This window comes from Bremia lactucae, linkage group LG4, assembly GCF_004359215.1.
Source record: "Bremia lactucae strain SF5 linkage group LG4, whole genome shotgun sequence".
NCBI classification, from domain to species: Eukaryota; Oomycota; class Peronosporomycetes; order Peronosporales; family Peronosporaceae; genus Bremia; species Bremia lactucae.
Window position 1 is genome coordinate 5070301 of NC_090613.1, and position 18655 is coordinate 5088955.

Sequence of the window (18655 nt, forward strand, 5' to 3'; positions counted from 1 at the left end):
AGTTCAGAGTTGTCGAACAAATGGGTAGCATAGTCCCTGAGGTCTCGAAAATTCGGACCTCAACCCTGCTGGTCTATAGCGCTCACGTACGAGGCTATGACCAGGTGATGACCCTCCTAGTGGATTCGGGTGCATCACAAATTTTGTAAAACTCGCGGCTCTAAGAAGAGACCGGCGATGTTTGAATCGCTTTTCCAGGATGGCAAGCGAGAAGAGGCGACCGTTCGTTTAGCGAACGGCGCGCTCGTTAAGTCTGAGGGAGTTCAGGTAGAACTCGCCTTCAGCCATAGTGACTTCTCTTATGAAGAGAAGTTCTGCGTAGAGTTCGCAACTTTGCGTGTACGCCAGTGTATCCATGGTTGGCAAAACACCAACCATGGATGACTGGCGTACACGCACAGTTGCGAACTCTACGCAGGACACCGGAAAGGATATGCTCCGGCGAGAGGCGTATGCAACTGATGTCGTGTCGAACACAGGTGAGGGTGCGTTGACGGGATGTCAAACGTCATCGATTCCTACCCAGCTCGTGGAGACTGGGGCATGAACCGGCACAGTGCCTAGAGCCTGGTGCGGTTGGAAGGGGTGCGTTAGCTAGGAGTGCAACGGCACCCGCTTCCCAGAAAAAGGTCGTGGTGACTCGAAGAACGAGTACCCGACAGATAAGGACGATCAAAGGCACGTCTAAACGAGTGACCTTTGGATCAGTTCCTAAGAAAGAGGACGGGCCTTCGAACGAGGTGTTCGAGGCCGTCAAAGACGTAATTGCGGAGGTCACCTCAGTTGTAGTACTCCAACCAGTCTTTAAATCTGTCGAGGAGATAGTAAATCTCCCGGAGATGTCGTGGTATCTGTTCTTTGCCGAATTAGAGGAAGGAAAGATCCACGAAATAGTCACACTAGTTCCAGTAGAGAACTTGTTGGGACAATTTGTCGTCGTCCACAATAGACGAGATCGCCCCAGATACGGACAAGAAGAAACCGTTTGCTGCTCAAGCTGGGATGCCTTGGGAGACAGTCTATTCTTTGAGGTTCTGTGGAAACGTCGCGATGTGTTCCAGAAGAAGTGCCGAGCCGCCTACCAGCAGATAAGGGTATCGGGGACGAAATAGACTCGAACCTGGCACCAAGTATTGTGACCAGGTAATGGCCGTTGCCAAATTAACATGTCGATTATATCGATATGTTCTTCGACAAGCGAGCCAAGACGGGTCATGTGCGTGAGAGCAAATCGCCTCACTGCAGCCCGACCTTTTGTGTGCGTAAAGCGACAAGTGGATGGCGCGTGGTTCATGCTTACAATAAGCTGAACACAGCGATCACACCGGCTCAAACGCCAATTATGCGGAAAGATGTTTGTTGAACTCCATGGGATAGTCAAGTATCTTTTCCGCTTTGGATACGAAGGATGGCTACTATCAGGTACTCATGAGAGAGTCCGATGTAGCCAACACAGCTGTAAGCACCCCAAGCGGTATTCTTTGAGAGTGGTTTGTATGGCCCAAGGTTTGAAAAACGCACCTGCGACATTCAACCAACTGGTGGCTCACGTGATGCGTCAGCACCGTGCCTACACGTCCCATTACTTTGACGATATTTTCGTGCATAGTAGAGCCGAGGATGGGCTGAGCGCAATAGAGTCGCACAAGCGTCATTAAGACGCTGTGTTGCAGACTTTGAAGGAGGCTCAATTGTACATCAACTTGTAAAGTGCGTCGTCAGTCTGTCTACAAAGACGACGACGCTTATGATTGGGTGGCATGCCAAATATGAAGTCCAGACTTACCGACTTCCAACAATTCGTTGGAATCGGTAGCTGCTTCAGTAGCGCACTGCTGGACGGTGCAGGCTTCATGCGCTGACACTGTTCGCAAGAGCGAATATAGTTGGCCACCCATTGATCGTGAAGGATCATCAGCTTGAGATCTGTGTCATGAGGCACATAGATTCTCAAGGGATCATAAGGTGACAGCTGATACCATAACAGGCCATTGCTGTAGCTAAAGCGATTTAGCTTAGCTTTCAGGTGCGACGAAAGGGTTACCTTTCCTCCACCGAAGTGATCCAACAGCAGGCGACAGTGGTCGTCCTGACTGTAGCTCTCTTTTATTTCAGAGGCTAACGAGCTCGTCACGTGGTATGCCTCCATGGCTGCCAACGTTGACGGCTAAAATTGTGCTTCAGCACTAGACACAATTTCCTGGTGTCTACCTCGAAGTTTGGTCTGCGCGATAAAGCGTCAACCAAGACATTCGACTTATTCGGCTTATATTCAACTTTATCATTCAATTTAGAGAAGAATGTAAGCCATCTTACAATTCTAGGCGAGAGGTGCGATGAGTTTATTGCGGTCCACACTGATGCGTGTTCCGTATAACCACAAATGGTTCTGTGCCCAATAGGTGCACAGGAACTTGACAAGAGTATACTTTATTGAAAGTAGCGCTTTGTCATGCACAGGGTAATTCAGTTCCGGGGCTTTCAAAAGCCGGGACGGATAAGAGGTGACGCGGTCATTGCCGTCGTCATCCTTCTGCATGGGCGCGCGCCGATTGCAAAATTACTTACATCGCAGACGACGCTAAAGGGCTGATCCGCGTCTGGCAATGCCAAGACCGGTGCCTCTGCAAGAGATTACTTCACTGATGTAAATGAATCATCTTGTTCTTTTAACCAGTACCACACTATAATCCATACTTTTCTTAAAATATTTGAGCAGTTGCGTCCTTTTTAAGGAGATTAGATAATGACTTAGTTTGCTTAGCATAATTCTTGCCATATTTATGCAAGTAATTAACGAGCCCTAGGAATTGGCGCAAATCCTTCACATGCTATGGGGTTGGCCATTCCTGTACCGAATTTACCTTGTCGGGTCTGCTCGTACACCATGTGTACTTTCGATGCAGCCCAGCACAGGTATCTTTGGGACCCTTAGTGCGCACGAGGAGCCGGATCACCGCTCCCGTGACGACTATTAACCAGAGTACTTAGTGCGTTGGGTGAGGTCGCTAACGCGCCCACCGCAACTACCTAGCTGGTTAAACCGCTTCCTCGCTGTGCTAGGGTGTGTGTCTAAGTAGAGCGTGGCCGCATTACGACGTGCCCGCCTAATATATACTCTTGGGCACTAGTTGCCACGTAGTTCTACAAGCCCCCGGATCCCTTGAACTAGGATTCGTTAAGCTTTAATAGCTCGTACGACTCCCTGAGTTGTTAAACCCATTAGTTCTATAGAAGTAAGAGACTCTCTGAGTTACAAATGTACTTACTTGGGACTGTGTAGCATTAGGGCTCCTCTAGCCCGTTACACGTTCTTTGGAAAAAGAAGCAGATATTTTGTTGTTGATCAATCAGTATGAAATTTCAGCAGGTTCAAACGTAGTTAATGAATGTAACGGGGTGTCCGGTAATACCTTTGCTCAAGTACCTTTTCATTGAAGATAGGTTGCAACACTTGTTCTTGAGCAATAAATTTGTTGATGTTACGGAGTCTGTTCAATGACCTAAATTTTTAATCAGTAGAATTTTATTCAATTGAAGTTTGTCGAACAGTCCGAATTTGAAAATGCTAAACTGTTTATTTTTCAGATAAGCGAATAAATTGCTGGACATAACATGCTAAATTAGCAATTTGCCACGTGTACAAACGAACGCAAAAAAATCACATGCAAGAAATTAAGATTTGACTCGAAAAACAAGCGCATGCGCTTAATTTGCTACTTCTAGACAGTTGGGTGTGGACTGCTACGAGTGCTTCTAGCGTTGTCACCGCAAGCAATCAGACGATTTAAAAACTCGCAGACTTCACTAGTATCACGCAGAGTAAATAAGGCATCAGTGGGTAAGCTTTCTTCGGTGACGATAATGCCTACGCCCTTGTGCTTGTTTTGTACTTGGAACAACCGAAACGCATCTTCATCCGTAACATCATCACCAATATAGATAGTGTAGACATCATCGTGTTCATCCAGTCCAAGCGCTTTAAGTAGCCATAGAAGCGCCTTGCCCTTGTTCCAATCGATCTTCGGTTTAAATTCGTAAACCATCTTGCCATCGTTCAATCTAAGCAAGCAATGCATAACGTCATCATTCTTGAGAATAGGCAGCAATCCAAAACAAATCAAACCTGATGCGAGGATGTTTGTCACGTGCATCGTGCGCAATATTCATGATTTGCGTTCGAAACGCGGGATCGACGTTTCTACTTTTTACGATCAAGTCAGTTTATTGAACGCTGCATACCACGATTATTTCGTGCAGTGTCACCTATAATGCAGCGATATCGAAAAGACATTGTCTTCCACCTCAGCACCTGCAATTCCTTTAATATGTTCTTCCAGTTCATCGCGGACACCGTGCAGATCGGTCACAAATTGCTCTGCAATCTGGTTCTTTATAGAGGTGCCGTTGGGGCCTTCTATGTCGAACCCGTGACTGCCTGCATAATAAAGCTGAGGGATGCTGACAAAATTCTGAATCTTGCGCAGTGAACGGCCAGAAATTACGCCTGTAATAAACTTTTCACGAAGTTTCTCAAGTGTATCCTTCATCATGGGGGACAGAAGTGCCAGCGCAGGGTCCTTAACGATCGGTGTAAGCGTCCCATCATAGTCTAAAAAGACAACAAGCCGATGATTGCGAAAATGCGCTTCGAGTTCGCTAAAGTTGGCCAGCGCGTTAGCGTTGGTAACCGAAAGTCGGCGAATCGGCCGCGGCTGCTCGTGCTCACCCGTGGGCATTGAGTGCACGTCGGAGTTTACAGCTGATGAAGTTGCGTTCGTTGCCATGTTAGCAATTGATTTATGTGGTGAAAGAGCAACAGAATATATGAGACTTCTCTACCACGTGTGCGAATGGCATGCTGCGCTAAGTCCTTGAAAAAAGCGGGAGTTCGCCAATTCAAAATACTGTCTTGCTTCTGATTGGACGAAACTCCTATGAACACGTCTAATTGGCAAATTTAATTGCAAAAGACGATGGATGTGCAGCGATGCCTGTCACAACGGGCGCCAGTATGCCTGGGACAATATGACGTCGCGTCGCAGAAGCGCCTATTTGCTACTGCTTAATGCGACCAAGAATGACGAGGTCGTTTTCTAGAACATGGTAATACGGCTGCTGTAGGCGCGGAAAGATTGAACCACTTCTATCTGTGGGGGCTAGCAACGTGCCGACTGCTCGAAGGCCGCCAATCTAGCACGACATGAAAAGGCATAGTCAGTACAATTTTAAAGACAAGTGTCACGCAGCTTACAAAAGTGGGGGCGATGGTGACCACGACGAGGTCGATAAAGTGTCGGTGCTTGACAATTTGCAGGCATGACGTCAAGATTGCCGCCCCGCCTTCGACCATAACGCTGTTCATACCGTACTCCTTCACCAGACCTATTATCTGACTATCAGTAATGGAACGTGACTATCTTATAATTCTTTAAGTGCGTACGCAAGGCGTCAAAAAGATCGACGTGAATGCAATTGTCATTGTCAACTATAGTTTTGCATTCCAAAACTCGAGCTCCAACCGCTTCAAGCATTTCTTTTCGCTTTACAATTTCTACAGCACCACGTTGCACTTGCATTAATACATAAGACCGAGTCATAATGAAGAATATATCTGGTTCAAATCACCTATATCCTGCGAGCCATGGCCAAACAGAATGAATGGTTTTTCACAGGTCGGCATTGTAAACAGTTTAATGCTCGATGGGCAGCGCAGGTGAGTATCAAGGATAATTGGCCGCGGGTTGCTTCCTAAGAAGTATGTTATAAGAAAACGGGCTTTAACAGTTCTGCATCAAACTGTTGCACACCTTTAACCAGCCTCGCATTTAACGAAGGGTTGTCTGCAAGTATTGTGCCCACGCCCACCATAATGCCATCATGCAGCGTACGTATCATGTGCGTCATTTGCAACGATGCAGGCCCACTTAGCAGTGTCGGCGTGCCTAAATTTTAGATTCACACTGTAAACTCAGGTGCAGGCTAGAATAACATCGAGTTAGGCACCCCTATCGACTGTCAAGGATCCGTCAATGCTCTGTGCATACGTAAGCGTCACAAAAGGCATTGATCGCTTTTTCTCATTGTCACTCTCCCGCTTCCAGCTATTCTGCGCCTCGCACACTTGGCGCCTTATGTCTTCCTGCACTCGGTCTGTCATAGTAAGAATGCCAAATGAATTTAACCAATCGATATCCTGAAAATCGTAATAGATTTTAAAATTGATTGAAAAAAATCATTCGTCAGACAATGGCAGCAATGCAAGTGCGGAGTGCGATGCACCGCGCCGTAAAATTTTTGCAAAACAAATTGGCTACAACGACTCAGACACCAGCACCCATCTTCGTGCCACTAGCGCTTAATGGCGCATCGTTGCCATTTCCCTCGAACTTGCTGAGCGACGCCATTTGGCTGGCTGCTCCGAAGTCTAAGGTACGAGTACAGACACCGTATGCAAGAGAGCCAGCAAATCTAGAGCAATATTGCGCAAAAGCTACAGCGTAGATTGCCAAATCTGTAAGCTGAGAAACTGATAAACATGTGAATGCTTTGTTATTAAAGGTGACGCCGTCTCGAAAGAAAATTAGAAATAATGACCTAAGCAAGCGTCTTAAGAACATCGTTCACTTCCAGGATTGCACCATGTGCGGCGAGAAAAAACTACGTCACCGTTTGTGCATGAGCTGCTACAAGAAGGGCAAATACTTTGTGTAATTAGACAAAGGTCGATGAATAGATTGTTGCATTATGCAGATAACTTGTTATTTGAATTGAGTGTTTTTATCAATGCCATTCATTGGTCAAAAGCTATTTCGATGGACGACGTGTCAATTGGGCTCGAGATAGAGAACGCGTCGTTCCTAAGCACACCGACGTCTGCAATAGCAGTAAATGATGCAATCCCAAAGTCATTTTCCGTGCCTTTATCATCAGCTCCAGCGTCTATTCCTCCTTCGTCTCGTTCGCATGCTACACAACAAGCGTTATCGGTTGCGCAAGTAGCAAGCTCGATAGACGAATGCTTGCGCGTATCCTACCACTGCAAAGCCTCCAAGTGCTTCCGTCTCCAATGGGAAGCAGAAAGTGAGCAATAGTATATTATTGCACAAGAAGATATTTATTGACCCATTTCTTCTTGCTTGTTATTTTACCTTAGTGAATCCGCGGTGCTCACGTCAAACGACGATTGTGATCGAGAATGCTGTTTACGTCTTTGACGGATTTTATTTATTGTGTCACGGAGATCCTTTCGAAATACCGAGAGTGCGTGAACGGCTTTACTTATTGTATCATGTATTTGTTCTCGATTCCGACTCAGTATGTTTTCTTCGCAGTTTGAGTACACGCGTGGTGGTGTCATGTGCAAAATTCATTTTGTTCTAGAAGATTTTCCACAGTCGGTGCGCGGGGCAATTAGCAAGGACATGGACGCTGACGTAAATGGTGAAGCTCACCGATCATTTTGCGACTCGCTGTTTCTACTACAGAGATACGTTTTTCAGCAACTTTTGGGCATCCAGCCGGCTCACTTATTTGGTAAAGTCTTTACAGACCCCGCTCACGCTACTGGCGACACATCCGAAGTCTGTGGTGACTATCATTTAGTCCCACGCTTTATTGCCGTAAACGAGGAGCCACTGCTTCATGTGGAAGATTTGCATTCGCCTAATCGAGTGGGTTATGCGGTAGGACGACTACTATCGGTGCAAAAAATTCTAGACTACCTTGACAATAGTGCAAAATATACCGTTCGTGACTTTCTAGTCCAGTTTGACCATCGCGAGCTTGTGGACTGCATCGTCTCGACACGCATCAACGGCCAACCCGGGGTTTTTCGGATTGACGAACTTGTTATGAAACCCTTGGAGATTGTAAATAGTGAGCTGCCGTCTGATGAGCGCGGAGTTCGCACAAAAGATGGGCGGAACTTTGTTCGCGCGATTGCTCACCGAAGCGAGGGGGCCCGCAATTACGATGGTGCCAAGTCCAAAAAGAAGATTCGCAAATGGCAGGAACAGGGAAATTTCTTACAGCTTTCCCCCGAGGTTGAAATTCTGTCCCAAGAGCTCAAGCCGACCTCATGCCATCTAACTGGTCTGCGTACTGACCTTTTCGAAATTGGAAGTGCTATGCCGATGGTACTTAAGTATGTGCGGCACATGAGTTTGCTAAATAGTTTCGCAGAAACGATGGATCTAACTTTTAAGGACAAGACGCTGCTTCGTCAAGCATTTACTCACGGCTCATACATCGATGTCGGTATGCAAAATGTAAACACTGTTGAAGCCACACGATCTCGTGTGCGACTTGGCCACGTGTTTGAAAATCTTGACTCGCTCAAAAGATCGCGTAGAATGCTGCTTGATGACGAATCATCTATTCTTAGTAAAGCAGCAGGAAATGACGCCACTCAACTACGACAAGTCGCTGAGACGCATTTATCAGGGGATTTCAAGGAGGAATTTCACTCACGGTACTTATGCCCATACGAGAGGCTCGAATTCTTAGGTGACGCCGTACTAAGTTTTCTAGTAGCCTCATCGTCGTTCTTAAAGCTTCCAGACGCTGACGAAGGATTCCTTCACCAGACTCGAGTGGACATAGTCAATAACGGGAATCTTGGCGAAATGGCCAAGACTGCCAATTTTGGGTCACTGTTGCTAAGTGCATTCGACTTAAACAAGCTTAACGAAGATATCAAAGCCAAAATTACTGCCGACTGCTTTGAAGCGCTTCTGGGTGCGCTATACAAAGACCAAGGTATTGATTCGTGCCGAGCACTTCTTGGAACGCTTTTAAACATGCATGACCCTGAGCTGCGCGAGTTGTGCTATCTATCTTCAGATGAACTTATGACCGAGGCGAAGAATTATGTAGAGAAAGACCGTGCGGAGATAAAGAAATGGAGCAAATATACCAACACAAGACTGCTTCATCGTCGCTTTGTTGCGCGGTCGGGCGTTGATATTACAAATACGCATCTATGGCTACAAGCTTTTACGCATGCGTCATTTCAGAGACCACATATTGGGGACGATGAGTTTCTTGGACATGATGCAAGCTACGAACGCATTGAATTTCTTGGCGATGCTGTGTTACAGCTCCTGTCGTCGGAATTTCTCGTTGATGCGTTTCCGTATCACCAAGAACACCTTTTGACGCAAGTGCGGTCATCGCTTGTGAAGAATAAAAAGCTGGCAATTGTTGCACGCAAAGCTGGGTACGAAGAATTTCTTCGTATCAGCAATCACGTCAAAGAACACGGCAATTTGTATGTCGATGACGTGCTGGCCGACGCATTTGAAGCCACGCTTGGTGCGATTTATTTGGAAAATGTCGGCGACTTGGGTAAAGTTCGCTCAATCTTAGAGCGATTGCTCTTTCCTCGACTCACCGAGGCCATTCGACGCCGCCAGTGGTTGAGTCCTCGCAAGGTTTTTATGCATTATATAACGCAGTGGAGCCGCTCAAGCATGCGACGAATTCCGTGCCGATTTAAAACTATCAAGCTCCCGCGCGCAACGACGGAAAATAATTTATTGGTGCCAAAGAATACGGAAAACAGTACCAAGAATGATAAGAGATCAAAAGCAAGACCGTGCTCGCAACACGCCGTAGCTCTTTACGTTAATAATTTTCAAGTCGCTCGTGCGGTTGGTCGCACGATATTAGCTGCTCAAGACGCAGCGTGTATGAAAGCTCTTACGCTCTACGGTGTTCGACTACATGACGACTAATATACGATAAATACACTAGCAGCAATGGCATTGTTGAGAGAATTCTTTAATTTTACTATAGATGAATTAAGAGCTGGCTACAAGGCCTTGGCCATCTTGGCAGTGCTTGGTGGGGGGCCAGGAGGAAGCGGTGGTTTCGTACCGGGAGGAAGCGGAGGAGGTTTGGGTTTGGGGGCTCCTTCGGGTGTCGGCGGTGGTCCACGAGGCTTGGCCTCATCCCGCTTCTGTCCGCTAAGCATCTTTACGGCCACAGGATCATTTTTGCCATGAAAGCGGTCCGAGATGTTCTGCATCGCCAGCGGATCGGCTTTTTCGCGCGGCATTTCGTGCAAATAAGGACACTCGTCACCTCGATTGCATTCTCCTCGAGCGTAAAACGAGCACAAGTGTGCGCGGTTCCGCTTGTAATACGGCTCACGTCGCGCCATCCGAAGCAATGCATTATTAGCTGAAGTCGATGTCTTTCCATAGGCTGACACAACTCCATCTTGCTCGAGCATGCGGCTATGTTGCTGCGAAAACCATTCGCGGTTGGCGTCACTTTCGGGCACGTTGACCGCCAATTGGTCGCTTCCTTCCTCCTTGGCTATAACTGCGTCACGTACCTGTACAGGCAAGTGGTACTGCAGATCTAATACACAGGTCTGACACACATTTTTCATGCGCGCACAGGTCTGGCACACTTCAGTCTTTTTGTAACGCGCGCGCTTGCCTGGCTTCCAGCGAAAAACTGTAAAGGGGCGAGCGCAAATCTTACATGCACTTCCGTGCGCCTCTTTCATCATGCGAACATACAAATTATCACCCAAACAACTCTCGCAAAGCAATGGGAACTCCTCGGACTCCCATACAGTCTTATTCAAGTCAGACTTGATGGCAAACCCGCGCTCTCCCATACTTGCTCGTGTCTTGGTCGATATCCAAAGCCTTCGATAACGCATCGTGATTCGCCAATAATTACTTTGGAAACAATAAATCACTCGTTTTAACAGAGAAGTGATGACTTTTTTGCGGCGCGCGGGCGTGGCGCAGCTGTTGAATCGACGAGTGACAAAGCTGCAAGGTGCAGATGCATCGCGTTTTATTCAAGCGATACTAACTAATGATATGAAACTCCTGACGCACCGTGGATCTGCAATTTATGGCGGATTTCTAAACTCGAAAGGCCGCGTCGTGGGCGACTGCAATGTACTGCAGCTGTCGGATGACGCATTCTTGCTTGACTACGACGAGGAGCTATCCATATCACTAATCAAGCACTGGAAGCGCTACAAATTGCGGATGAAGGTTGCGATTGAAGACGTGACAGACGCCTTTAAAGTATACTCAACAGTGCCCGCTCTGGTAGGCGAAGCGGACACGGCGCTGGTGCCCTCGCTAATGACGCTAGCTGACCTACAGAGCCTTAATTGCGGACCTAATACGCTAGTTCATGCCGATCCGCGTGGAGAGTATTTCGGCGTGAGAGCTATCGTTCAAGCTGACTGTTCTTGTAAGAATATATATAGCTGAAAGTTCTGTCACGTATTAGTGTTGTAAACTATTAATTATTGTAGTAAATGTGCCAGAAGGATACGAGGTGATGAATACGTCGGCGTACTTAGACCACCATATTGCTCTTGGCATCGTCAATGGGTTGGTCTTTTCATGTATTGCAAAATATCGCTTCGACTGACCTATGACAAATGTCATATTATATAGCGAAGAAATCGTGGACGGAATTCCCCTTGAATGCAATCTTGACTTGATGCAGGGCATATCGTATCGCAAAGGCTGCTACGTTGGTCAGGAACTTACGGCTCGTACACAGTATAAAGGGAACATCCGGAAGCGGCTAGTTCCTTTAGCACTTATCCCTTCCGATCGGCCAGACGTGATTAAAAAAATCTCAGAACTTGCGTTCAGGCGATTCGATGATCCATCTCACGGAGAATTGCGTGCGTTCTTGGCCGACTCGAAAGGCTGGGAACATGCCAAGGCTCCGAGCGTTGGGAACAAGATTCTCAACTTGGCTGAAGCAAAAACGGTTGGAACAATTTTAAGCGTTGCTCAAAATTTAAATTGCGTTGTTGCCATGATGCGGCTTGGGACTCTACGTCCTTCAAACTTGGAGCTTGGCGAGATTGAATTCACCTCTAAATTTCAGACACAGGATGGGTCTTTTCATGCAGTTCCTTACCAACCTTCTTGGTGGCCTCAGGTTGACTGGAAGACAGGAAAGATGGTGCTGTAAGAGAAGCAGCGCTGAATGAAGTAAAATTTAAAGTTGCTTTAATCGTTAAAAAGAAGATGCCGTTTTTTGCATCAGAATTAAACGATTCTGCTTTGGCCAGGATTGAATGCCATTTATTGGATAAAAACCGAGAGTGCATTATTTGCATGCTCATTGGAAGAAGCAAATAGAGAAAACACATAACAGGCGAAAAAACGAAACAAAATCGAAGTGTTCGTGAGAAGTAAGCAATCAAATTTTAGACAGTGCGCGTCGATAAACGAATGCAGTAATGCATTTACTATAATATTTAAATTGAATGCTGCAGATATATTGTTTGGTGCGAATGCCTCCTCGAGGTCATAAATGTTGAAAATTGGAGAAATAGATATGCCAATATTAAACTTGCGCTTGTGGCAAAATTGGTTGCCTCCTCACAAACTTGCTGAGCAAAGTTGTAGTCAAGCACCATATATAAGGCCCTAGCTAAACTTCATTTCTAAACTTGATGGCAACAAATTTAAGTGGTTGAAGCAAGCTTTAAGATCAATACGGAATTAGCGATCGTTGATTCATCTTGAAGTTGATTTAATGTTTAGTCGCAACATTAGATAAATGTCTATGTTGCTTCGAAATATTCACAATTTCTTATGGCAGACGAAAAGCTCCAACAGGAGCAAGCGCTTCTTCGCGCTGCGATTGATACTGTTTCCAGCGAGAATCTCAGGGTATTCCGCCATTACCTATGACAATAAATTTCTTTACGCCTGAGCTATTTTCGCAATATTGTTTTATTCGTTTAGACATACATGCTGACGGCTCTGAGCGAGTTCGGCACATCCAGTTTGACGCAATCGACTTCAACTGCCAGCTCGTCACAAAGTGAAAACGACAAAAACGATGCAATCATAGTGGAGCTTGAGGAAAACCCTATAATGTTGCAAAAGCCACAAGATGCGCTGTTTGTTGCGATCCACGCGCTGCTTCTTGAAACCGGTATGAACGTCTCATACGCTTGTAGATGGTAAGGCTTTGATACTAGTCATATCAATACGTGCCAGGGTTCAAGCTATTGGCAGATGCAAATTTGGCATTTACGCTGCCGACTAATTGGGACGCTGAGAGTTCCAACGGGCTATTCAATGCAACTTACATCCACCTGAACGATGACTCTATCAGATTTATTTTTCAGGTAGGATGACAATTAAACCTTCTCAAATCGTTCGCGCTGATGTATTAATTGCATTATTGTCAAGGGTTTGTTTGTGAATGGTAGATTTGAGGTGTACATCTCGGACAATACAGACCACACGCACTCGATAGAATTACTGTAAGCCATCTGACATTTTTTCAAGCAAGGCATTTAACAAAGTTAACTTTTGTGAAGAGTGGATCAATTTGTTGCTTCTGTTGAGATTACTGCCCCAGCGTCTGCGGCCAAATTGCTTCGAAATTTAAATTCATTACGTCGCAAGTTCAGTCCATTTGCTGAAAATATTCGACCTGCCAAAAAGCAAGATGCGCTTTTAGCAATTGAACGACCAAGCTATGAACGTCCGCCTGATCGAGATAGCCGAAGCTACGGCTTGCCGGCACCCGCCGGTTTTCCTCCGGTACGTTTAGGTCTTTTTTGTGTCGCATCATGATCTTTTTTCATACCTTTCTCAATCAGGTGGGCCGTGGAGACGCATTCCCTCCCGGTCTAGGAGGTGGCGATTCAGATATGTTAGTGGGCCCCAATCATCCAATTTTTGGTCACCGTGGGGATCCTTCTGTTGGACCTGTGCCTGGAGCTCGTTTTGATCCATTTGGTCCAGTGATTGACCCTCTTGGCCCTAGTGGTAGCTTCCGTCCTCCTTTTCGTGGTCCAGCTCCAACGATGCCATTTGGAGGCCCAGGACCTGACCACTTGCGCATGCCTCGCGACGACGATATGGGCCCTAGTTTTGGCTGTAGCGGTAATAGTCGTGGCAATGGCGGATTCCACCGATCGGATCATTCCTTTTCATAAGAAAGCGCAAGTTTAATTTTTCAGTCGCGGACAGAATTTGAGATGTTGGCAGTTAAAATGATGCACGCGTGCAATACAAGCTACACTTGTTCTTACGATTTTTAAGGTAAAGATATCCTAAGTGACATATATAAATTTACCTAAGCGCGTGTAATGAATCAGACTACCAATATTTCGTCTTTTTCTTCTGTGTATCTACTGCTCTACTGGAGGTAATGGTTTCGATTCGCGTAGGTATGTTAATGAATAACGCTTTTGTGGCGCTCTTTGTCTTTGTCTTGGCTATCCACTACCAACTTTTTAACAGGTTTGAACACACTTAACGCAAGCCATTTTTAGGGAGCCGGTATAACCACACACCCCTTCCGGTACAGCCGCACGTGTAACGGGCTGAAGTTGCCCTATTGTTACATAGTCCCCTTAAGTGCACATGGTGTACTTAACGGAAGACTTAAATAAAGTAATTGGACCCACCAGATTTGTGAACAGCCCTTGTGTATGTGATGCACATAGGTGCATTCAGATTAGGAGGGATGATGCCTAGCGTCATCCGTTACACGAGATATCTAGAAAGGTGCGCTTGCCATACATAATTGTGTCATCTACAGAGATGACGTTTTTGATTGGTAAAAACAGGTATCCATATTTAATACAATTAAATATAAATCAGCTTGAAAACTGCTTTCTACTCAGTAAGTGCGCACGAGGAGCCGGATCACCGCTCCCGTGACGACACTTTACTAGAGTACTTAGTGCGTTGGGTGAGGTCGCTAAGGCGCCCACCACAACTACCTCACTGCACGCAAGAGAAGACGGTCTAACCGCTTCTTCGCTGTTCTAAGGTGTGTGTCTAAGTAAAGCGTGGCCGCATTACGACGTGCCCGCCTACACTTGGTAGCGCTTGAAATCCTTCTCTCGACACGCATCTTTGCGTGTGTACGTGGGGATGAGCTTCAATATCGATTGGGCTCATTCCATCACCTCTCCTAACATCATCGGGAGGTGGCCAGGCTCTTGGGCAGTCCTCCTGAGCAAAATGTTGCTCAGTTGAAGCAGTTTGAGGCATTCGTGCTCGGACAGCGGAGAGCCGCGCCCGAGGCAAAGAGCCATGCTGCGGCGGAGTCCGTCACTCAGACTCAGGATGAGCTGAGGCATGAGCAGGCTCGGAGCGAGGCTCTCAACAGGACTGTTGAGATTATCTCTGCCCGGCTGCATCAGCCAACGCCCATTCAGATGGACCCGCCCAAGTTCGATAGAACTACAGCGCACACGATTTTCCACTGGCATTAGCCATGGAGCAATGCGGTGTCGCGCAGCTCATCGAAGACGACAGCCGGATGGTGTCGTACACCACGTCGCACTGCGCGGTAAGGTCTCAGAGTGGGCTTACTCGGCGCTTATGGCGGACAGAAAGGCGTTCCCTGCATAAGCGATCATAAGGACAAAGATTCGCGCCATGTACCAGCCGCCGAATAACGAAGTGTTGCTTCAGGCGCGCTTCTTTGATGCGCGACAGGCGAAGCGATCTCTGCAAGAGTATGTGCAAGAGATGCGCTTGCTGTCGGCGTCCATTACCGTAGGTCCGATTCCGGAGCACATTAAGGTGCCCACGTTTATGAACGGACTACGGCATGGCCCATCGCGACAGGCCCTTTTTAGAAAGGTGCCGTCGACGATGGAAGAGGCAATCCAAATTGCCTTAGTTGAGGAGCAATCCTACAACAGTGCCTCAGCGACAGCTTGGTATATGCCGTCGGCCGAGAGGATAGATGCCACTTATATGGAGTTGGGCAATGCAGACGTGGTCTGTTATAAATGCGACAAGCGCGGCCATACGATGGCTCGCTGCTATGCCAGGGTGCCTGCTGGGGCGAAGACGTCCAGCAATAGGACTCCCTTCCCAAAAGGCGATGGCAAGAACCAGCGTGCGAGAAGCATGAGTTCTGCATCGACCACTGAGAGGTCAAGAAATGCATGAGCGCAGAAGGGGCGGGATGCCCTACTGACGCGGACTCTGAAGCTACCCCTAAGTTCAGAGTTGTCGAACAAATGGGTAGCATAGTCCCTGAGGTCTCGAAAATTCGGACCTCAACCCTGCAGGTCTATAGCGCTCAAGGATACAATCAGGTGATGGCCCTCCTAGTGGATTTGGGTGCATCACAAAATTTTGTAAAACTCGCGGCTCTAAGAAAGAGCTCGGCGATGTTTGAATCGCTTTTCCAGGATGGCAAGCGAGAAGAGGGACCGTTCGTTTAGCGAACGGCGCGCTCGTTAAGTCTGAGGGAGTTCAGGTAGAACTCGCCTTCAGCCACAGTGACTTCTCTTATGAAGAGAAGTTAGTGCTAGATGGAGAGTTCGTATGACCTCATCCTAGGCATGCCATAGCTGGCAAAGCACCAACCATGGTTTGACTGGCGTACACGCACAGTTGCGAATTCTTCGCAGGACACCGGAAAGGAATTGATCCTGAGAGAGGCGTTTGCAACTGATGTCGTGTCGAACACAGTTGAGGGTGCGTTGACGGGATGTCAAACGTCATCAATTCCAAACCAGCTCGTGGAGACCGGGGTAGTGAAATGGGCAATGACAAGCAGTCATGTGTCCCATAGTATCCCGCACAGAGCCGAGAGCCTATGGCAGTAGACGGCAAGCTGACAGGAAGTCAAGCATCGCATGAACCTGCACAGTGCCTAGAGCCTGGAGCGGTTATAAGGGGTGCGTTAGCCAGGAGAGCAACGGCACCCGCTTCCCAGTCAAAGGTCGTGGTGACCCGACGAACGAGTACCCGACAGATTACGACGATCGAAGGCACGTCTAAAGATTGACATTTGGATCAGTTCCTAATAAAGAGGACGGGCCTTCGAACGTGTCAAAGACATAATTGCGGAGGCATCCTCAGTTGAGGTGCTCCGGCAAGTCTTTCAATCTGCCGAGGAGATAGTAAATCTCCCGGAGATGTCGTGGGATCTTTTCTTTGCCGAATTAAAGGAAGGAAAGATCCACGAAATAGTCACACCAGTTCCAGAAGAGAACGTGGTGGACTGTTGCTCGTCCACACTAGACGAGAGTGTCCTAGAAACAGACAGAAAGGAACGGTTCGCTGCTCAAGGTTGGGATGCCTTGAGAGAAAGTCCGTTCTTTGAGGCTTTGTGGAAACATCGCGATGTGTTCCTAGAAGAAGTGCCGAGCCGCCTACCACCAGATAGGGGCATCGCGCACGAGATAGACCTCGAACCTGGCACCAAGTATTGTGTGACCAGGCAATGGCCGTTGCCTGAAGAACAAGTCGACTATATCGATAAATTCTTCGACAAGCGAGCCAAGGCGGGACATGTGCGTGAGAGCAAACCGCCTCACTGCAGCTCGACCTTTTGTGTGCGTAAGCCCACAGGAGGATGGCGCGTGGTTCATGCTTACAATAAGCTGAACACGGCGACCATACCAGCTCAAACGCCAATTCCGCGGAAAGATGTTTTGTTGAACTCCACGGGAATTCAACTATCTTTTCCGCGTTGGATTTGAAGGATGGCTACTATTAGGTACTCACGAGAGAGTCCGATGTAGCTAAAACGGCAGGTAAGATCTCCAAGCGGTATGCTTTGGGAGTGGCTTGTGATGCCCCAAGGTTTGAGAAACGCACCAGCGACATTCTATCAAGTGGTGACTCACGTGATGCGTCAACACCGTGCCTACGCGCCCCATTACTTTGACGATGTATTCGTGCATAGTAGAGCCGAGAGTGGGCTGAGCGCAATAGAGTCGCACAAGCGTCATTTAGACGACTTTGAAGGACGATAATTGTACGTCAACTGGCAAAAGTGCGTCATAGGGGTCCCTGAGATACCTGTGCGTTGGGCTGCATCGTATGTACACATGCTGTACGAGCAGACCCAGAAAAGGTAAAATCAGTGAAGGAATGGCCAATCCCACGGCATGTGAAGGGTTTGCGCCAATTCCTAGGGCTCGCTTATATTTTTGCATAAATATAGCAAGAATTATGCTGAGCAAACTAAACCATTATCTGACCTCCTTATAAAAGAAGAATGGGTTTGGTTTAAAGAACAAGATGATGCGTCCACATCAGTGAAGCAATCTCTTGTAGAGGCACCGGTCTTGGCATTGCCAGACGCGAATAAGCTTTTTAGCGTTGTCTGCGATGCAAGCAATTTTGCAATAGGCAGCGCGCTCATGCAAAAGGATGACGATGGCGTTGACCGCGTCATCTCTAAGCAGTCCGGCTTTTAAAAGCCGCGGAACTGAGTTACCCTGTGCAGAACAAAGCGCTACTTTTAATAAATGATGCTCTTGTTAAGTTTCGTGCGCACCTACTGGGCACCGAACCATTTGTGGTTTATACGGATCACGCATCGCTGCGGACCGCAATAATCTCACCGCACCTCTCGCCTAGAATGGCAAGATGGCTTACATTCTTCTTTGAATTTAATTTCAAAGTCGAATTCAAGCCAAATAAGTCGAATGTCTTGGCTGACGCTTTATCGCGCAGAACAGACTTCGAGGTAAGACACCAGGAAATTGTGTCTAGTGCTAAAGTACAATTTCAGCCGTTAACGTTGGCAGCCATGAAGGCACACCACGTGACGAGCTCATTAGCCTCTGAAAAAAAAGAGAGCTACAGTCAGGACGACCATTGTCGTTTGCTGTTGGATCACTTCGGTGGATGAAAGGTAACCCTTT

General features: G+C 47.2%; 5 protein-coding genes across 5 annotated transcripts; 3 read left to right on the top strand and 2 right to left on the bottom strand.

Moving 5' to 3' along the window:
• Nucleotides 1–3523: 3523 nt before the first annotated feature.
• On the bottom strand, nucleotides 3524–6792 carry CCR75_008843 (uncharacterized protein). The gene is made up of 7 exons (XM_067966890.1): nucleotides 6562–6792; nucleotides 5811–6432; nucleotides 5444–5751; nucleotides 5255–5385; nucleotides 4267–5193; nucleotides 4127–4201; nucleotides 3524–4062 (listed from the first exon to the last, which is right to left on the bottom strand). The coding sequence occupies exons 5-7, from the start codon at nucleotides 4785–4787 to the stop codon at nucleotides 3723–3725; spliced, it is 936 nt and encodes a 311-aa protein (XP_067817012.1). The 5' UTR covers nucleotides 4788–5193; nucleotides 5255–5385; nucleotides 5444–5751; nucleotides 5811–6432; nucleotides 6562–6792; the 3' UTR covers nucleotides 3524–3722.
• CCR75_008842 (uncharacterized protein) lies at nucleotides 6250–9798 on the top strand (the record flags this gene model as incomplete). Its single annotated transcript, XM_067966889.1, has 5 exons — nucleotides 6250–6432; nucleotides 6562–6670; nucleotides 6808–7083; nucleotides 7157–7263; nucleotides 7335–9798. 5 exons carry the CDS (start codon nucleotides 6250–6252, stop codon nucleotides 9735–9737), a joined length of 3078 nt encoding a protein of 1025 aa, XP_067816544.1. The 3' UTR covers nucleotides 9738–9798.
• Nucleotides 9799–9814: 16 nt separating this feature from the next.
• On the bottom strand, nucleotides 9815–10678 carry CCR75_008841 (uncharacterized protein; the record flags this gene model as incomplete). Its single annotated transcript, XM_067966888.1, has 1 exon — nucleotides 9815–10678. One exon carries the CDS (start codon nucleotides 10676–10678, stop codon nucleotides 9815–9817), a length of 864 nt encoding a protein of 287 aa, XP_067817013.1.
• CCR75_008840 (uncharacterized protein) lies at nucleotides 10669–12283 on the top strand. Its single transcript, XM_067966887.1, has 3 exons — nucleotides 10669–11229; nucleotides 11294–11372; nucleotides 11439–12283. Exons 1-3 carry the CDS (start codon nucleotides 10737–10739, stop codon nucleotides 11968–11970), a joined length of 1104 nt encoding a protein of 367 aa, XP_067817014.1. The 5' UTR covers nucleotides 10669–10736; the 3' UTR covers nucleotides 11971–12283.
• Nucleotides 12284–12599: 316 nt separating this feature from the next.
• On the top strand, nucleotides 12600–14131 carry CCR75_008839 (uncharacterized protein; the record flags this gene model as incomplete). Its single annotated transcript, XM_067966886.1, has 6 exons — nucleotides 12600–12677; nucleotides 12753–12945; nucleotides 13011–13141; nucleotides 13206–13279; nucleotides 13337–13562; nucleotides 13622–14131. 6 exons carry the CDS (start codon nucleotides 12600–12602, stop codon nucleotides 13958–13960), a joined length of 1041 nt encoding a protein of 346 aa, XP_067816224.1. The 3' UTR covers nucleotides 13961–14131.
• Between the last annotated feature and the right edge of the window lie 4524 nt (nucleotides 14132–18655).

Coding starts and splice junctions, on each gene's coding strand:
- CCR75_008840 (XM_067966887.1), top strand. CDS start 10,737: ATGACTTTTTTGCGGCGCGCGGGCGTGGCGCAGCTGTTGAATCGACGA. Junction 11,230..11,293: donor CGTTCAAGCTGACTGTTCTT/GTAAGAATATAT, acceptor TAATTATTGTAG/TAAATGTGCCAGAAGGATAC. Junction 11,373..11,438: donor GCTCTTGGCATCGTCAATGG/GTTGGTCTTTTC, acceptor CATATTATATAG/CGAAGAAATCGTGGACGGAA.
- CCR75_008843 (XM_067966890.1), bottom strand. CDS start 4,787: ATGGCAACGAACGCAACTTCATCAGCTGTAAACTCCGACGTGCACTCA. Junction 4,202..4,266: donor TCGATATCGCTGCATTATAG/GTGACACTGCAC, acceptor CGTAAAAAGTAG/AAACGTCGATCCCGCGTTTC. Junction 4,063..4,126: donor GACAAACATCCTCGCATCAG/GTTTGATTTGTT, acceptor TTGCTTGCTTAG/ATTGAACGATGGCAAGATGG.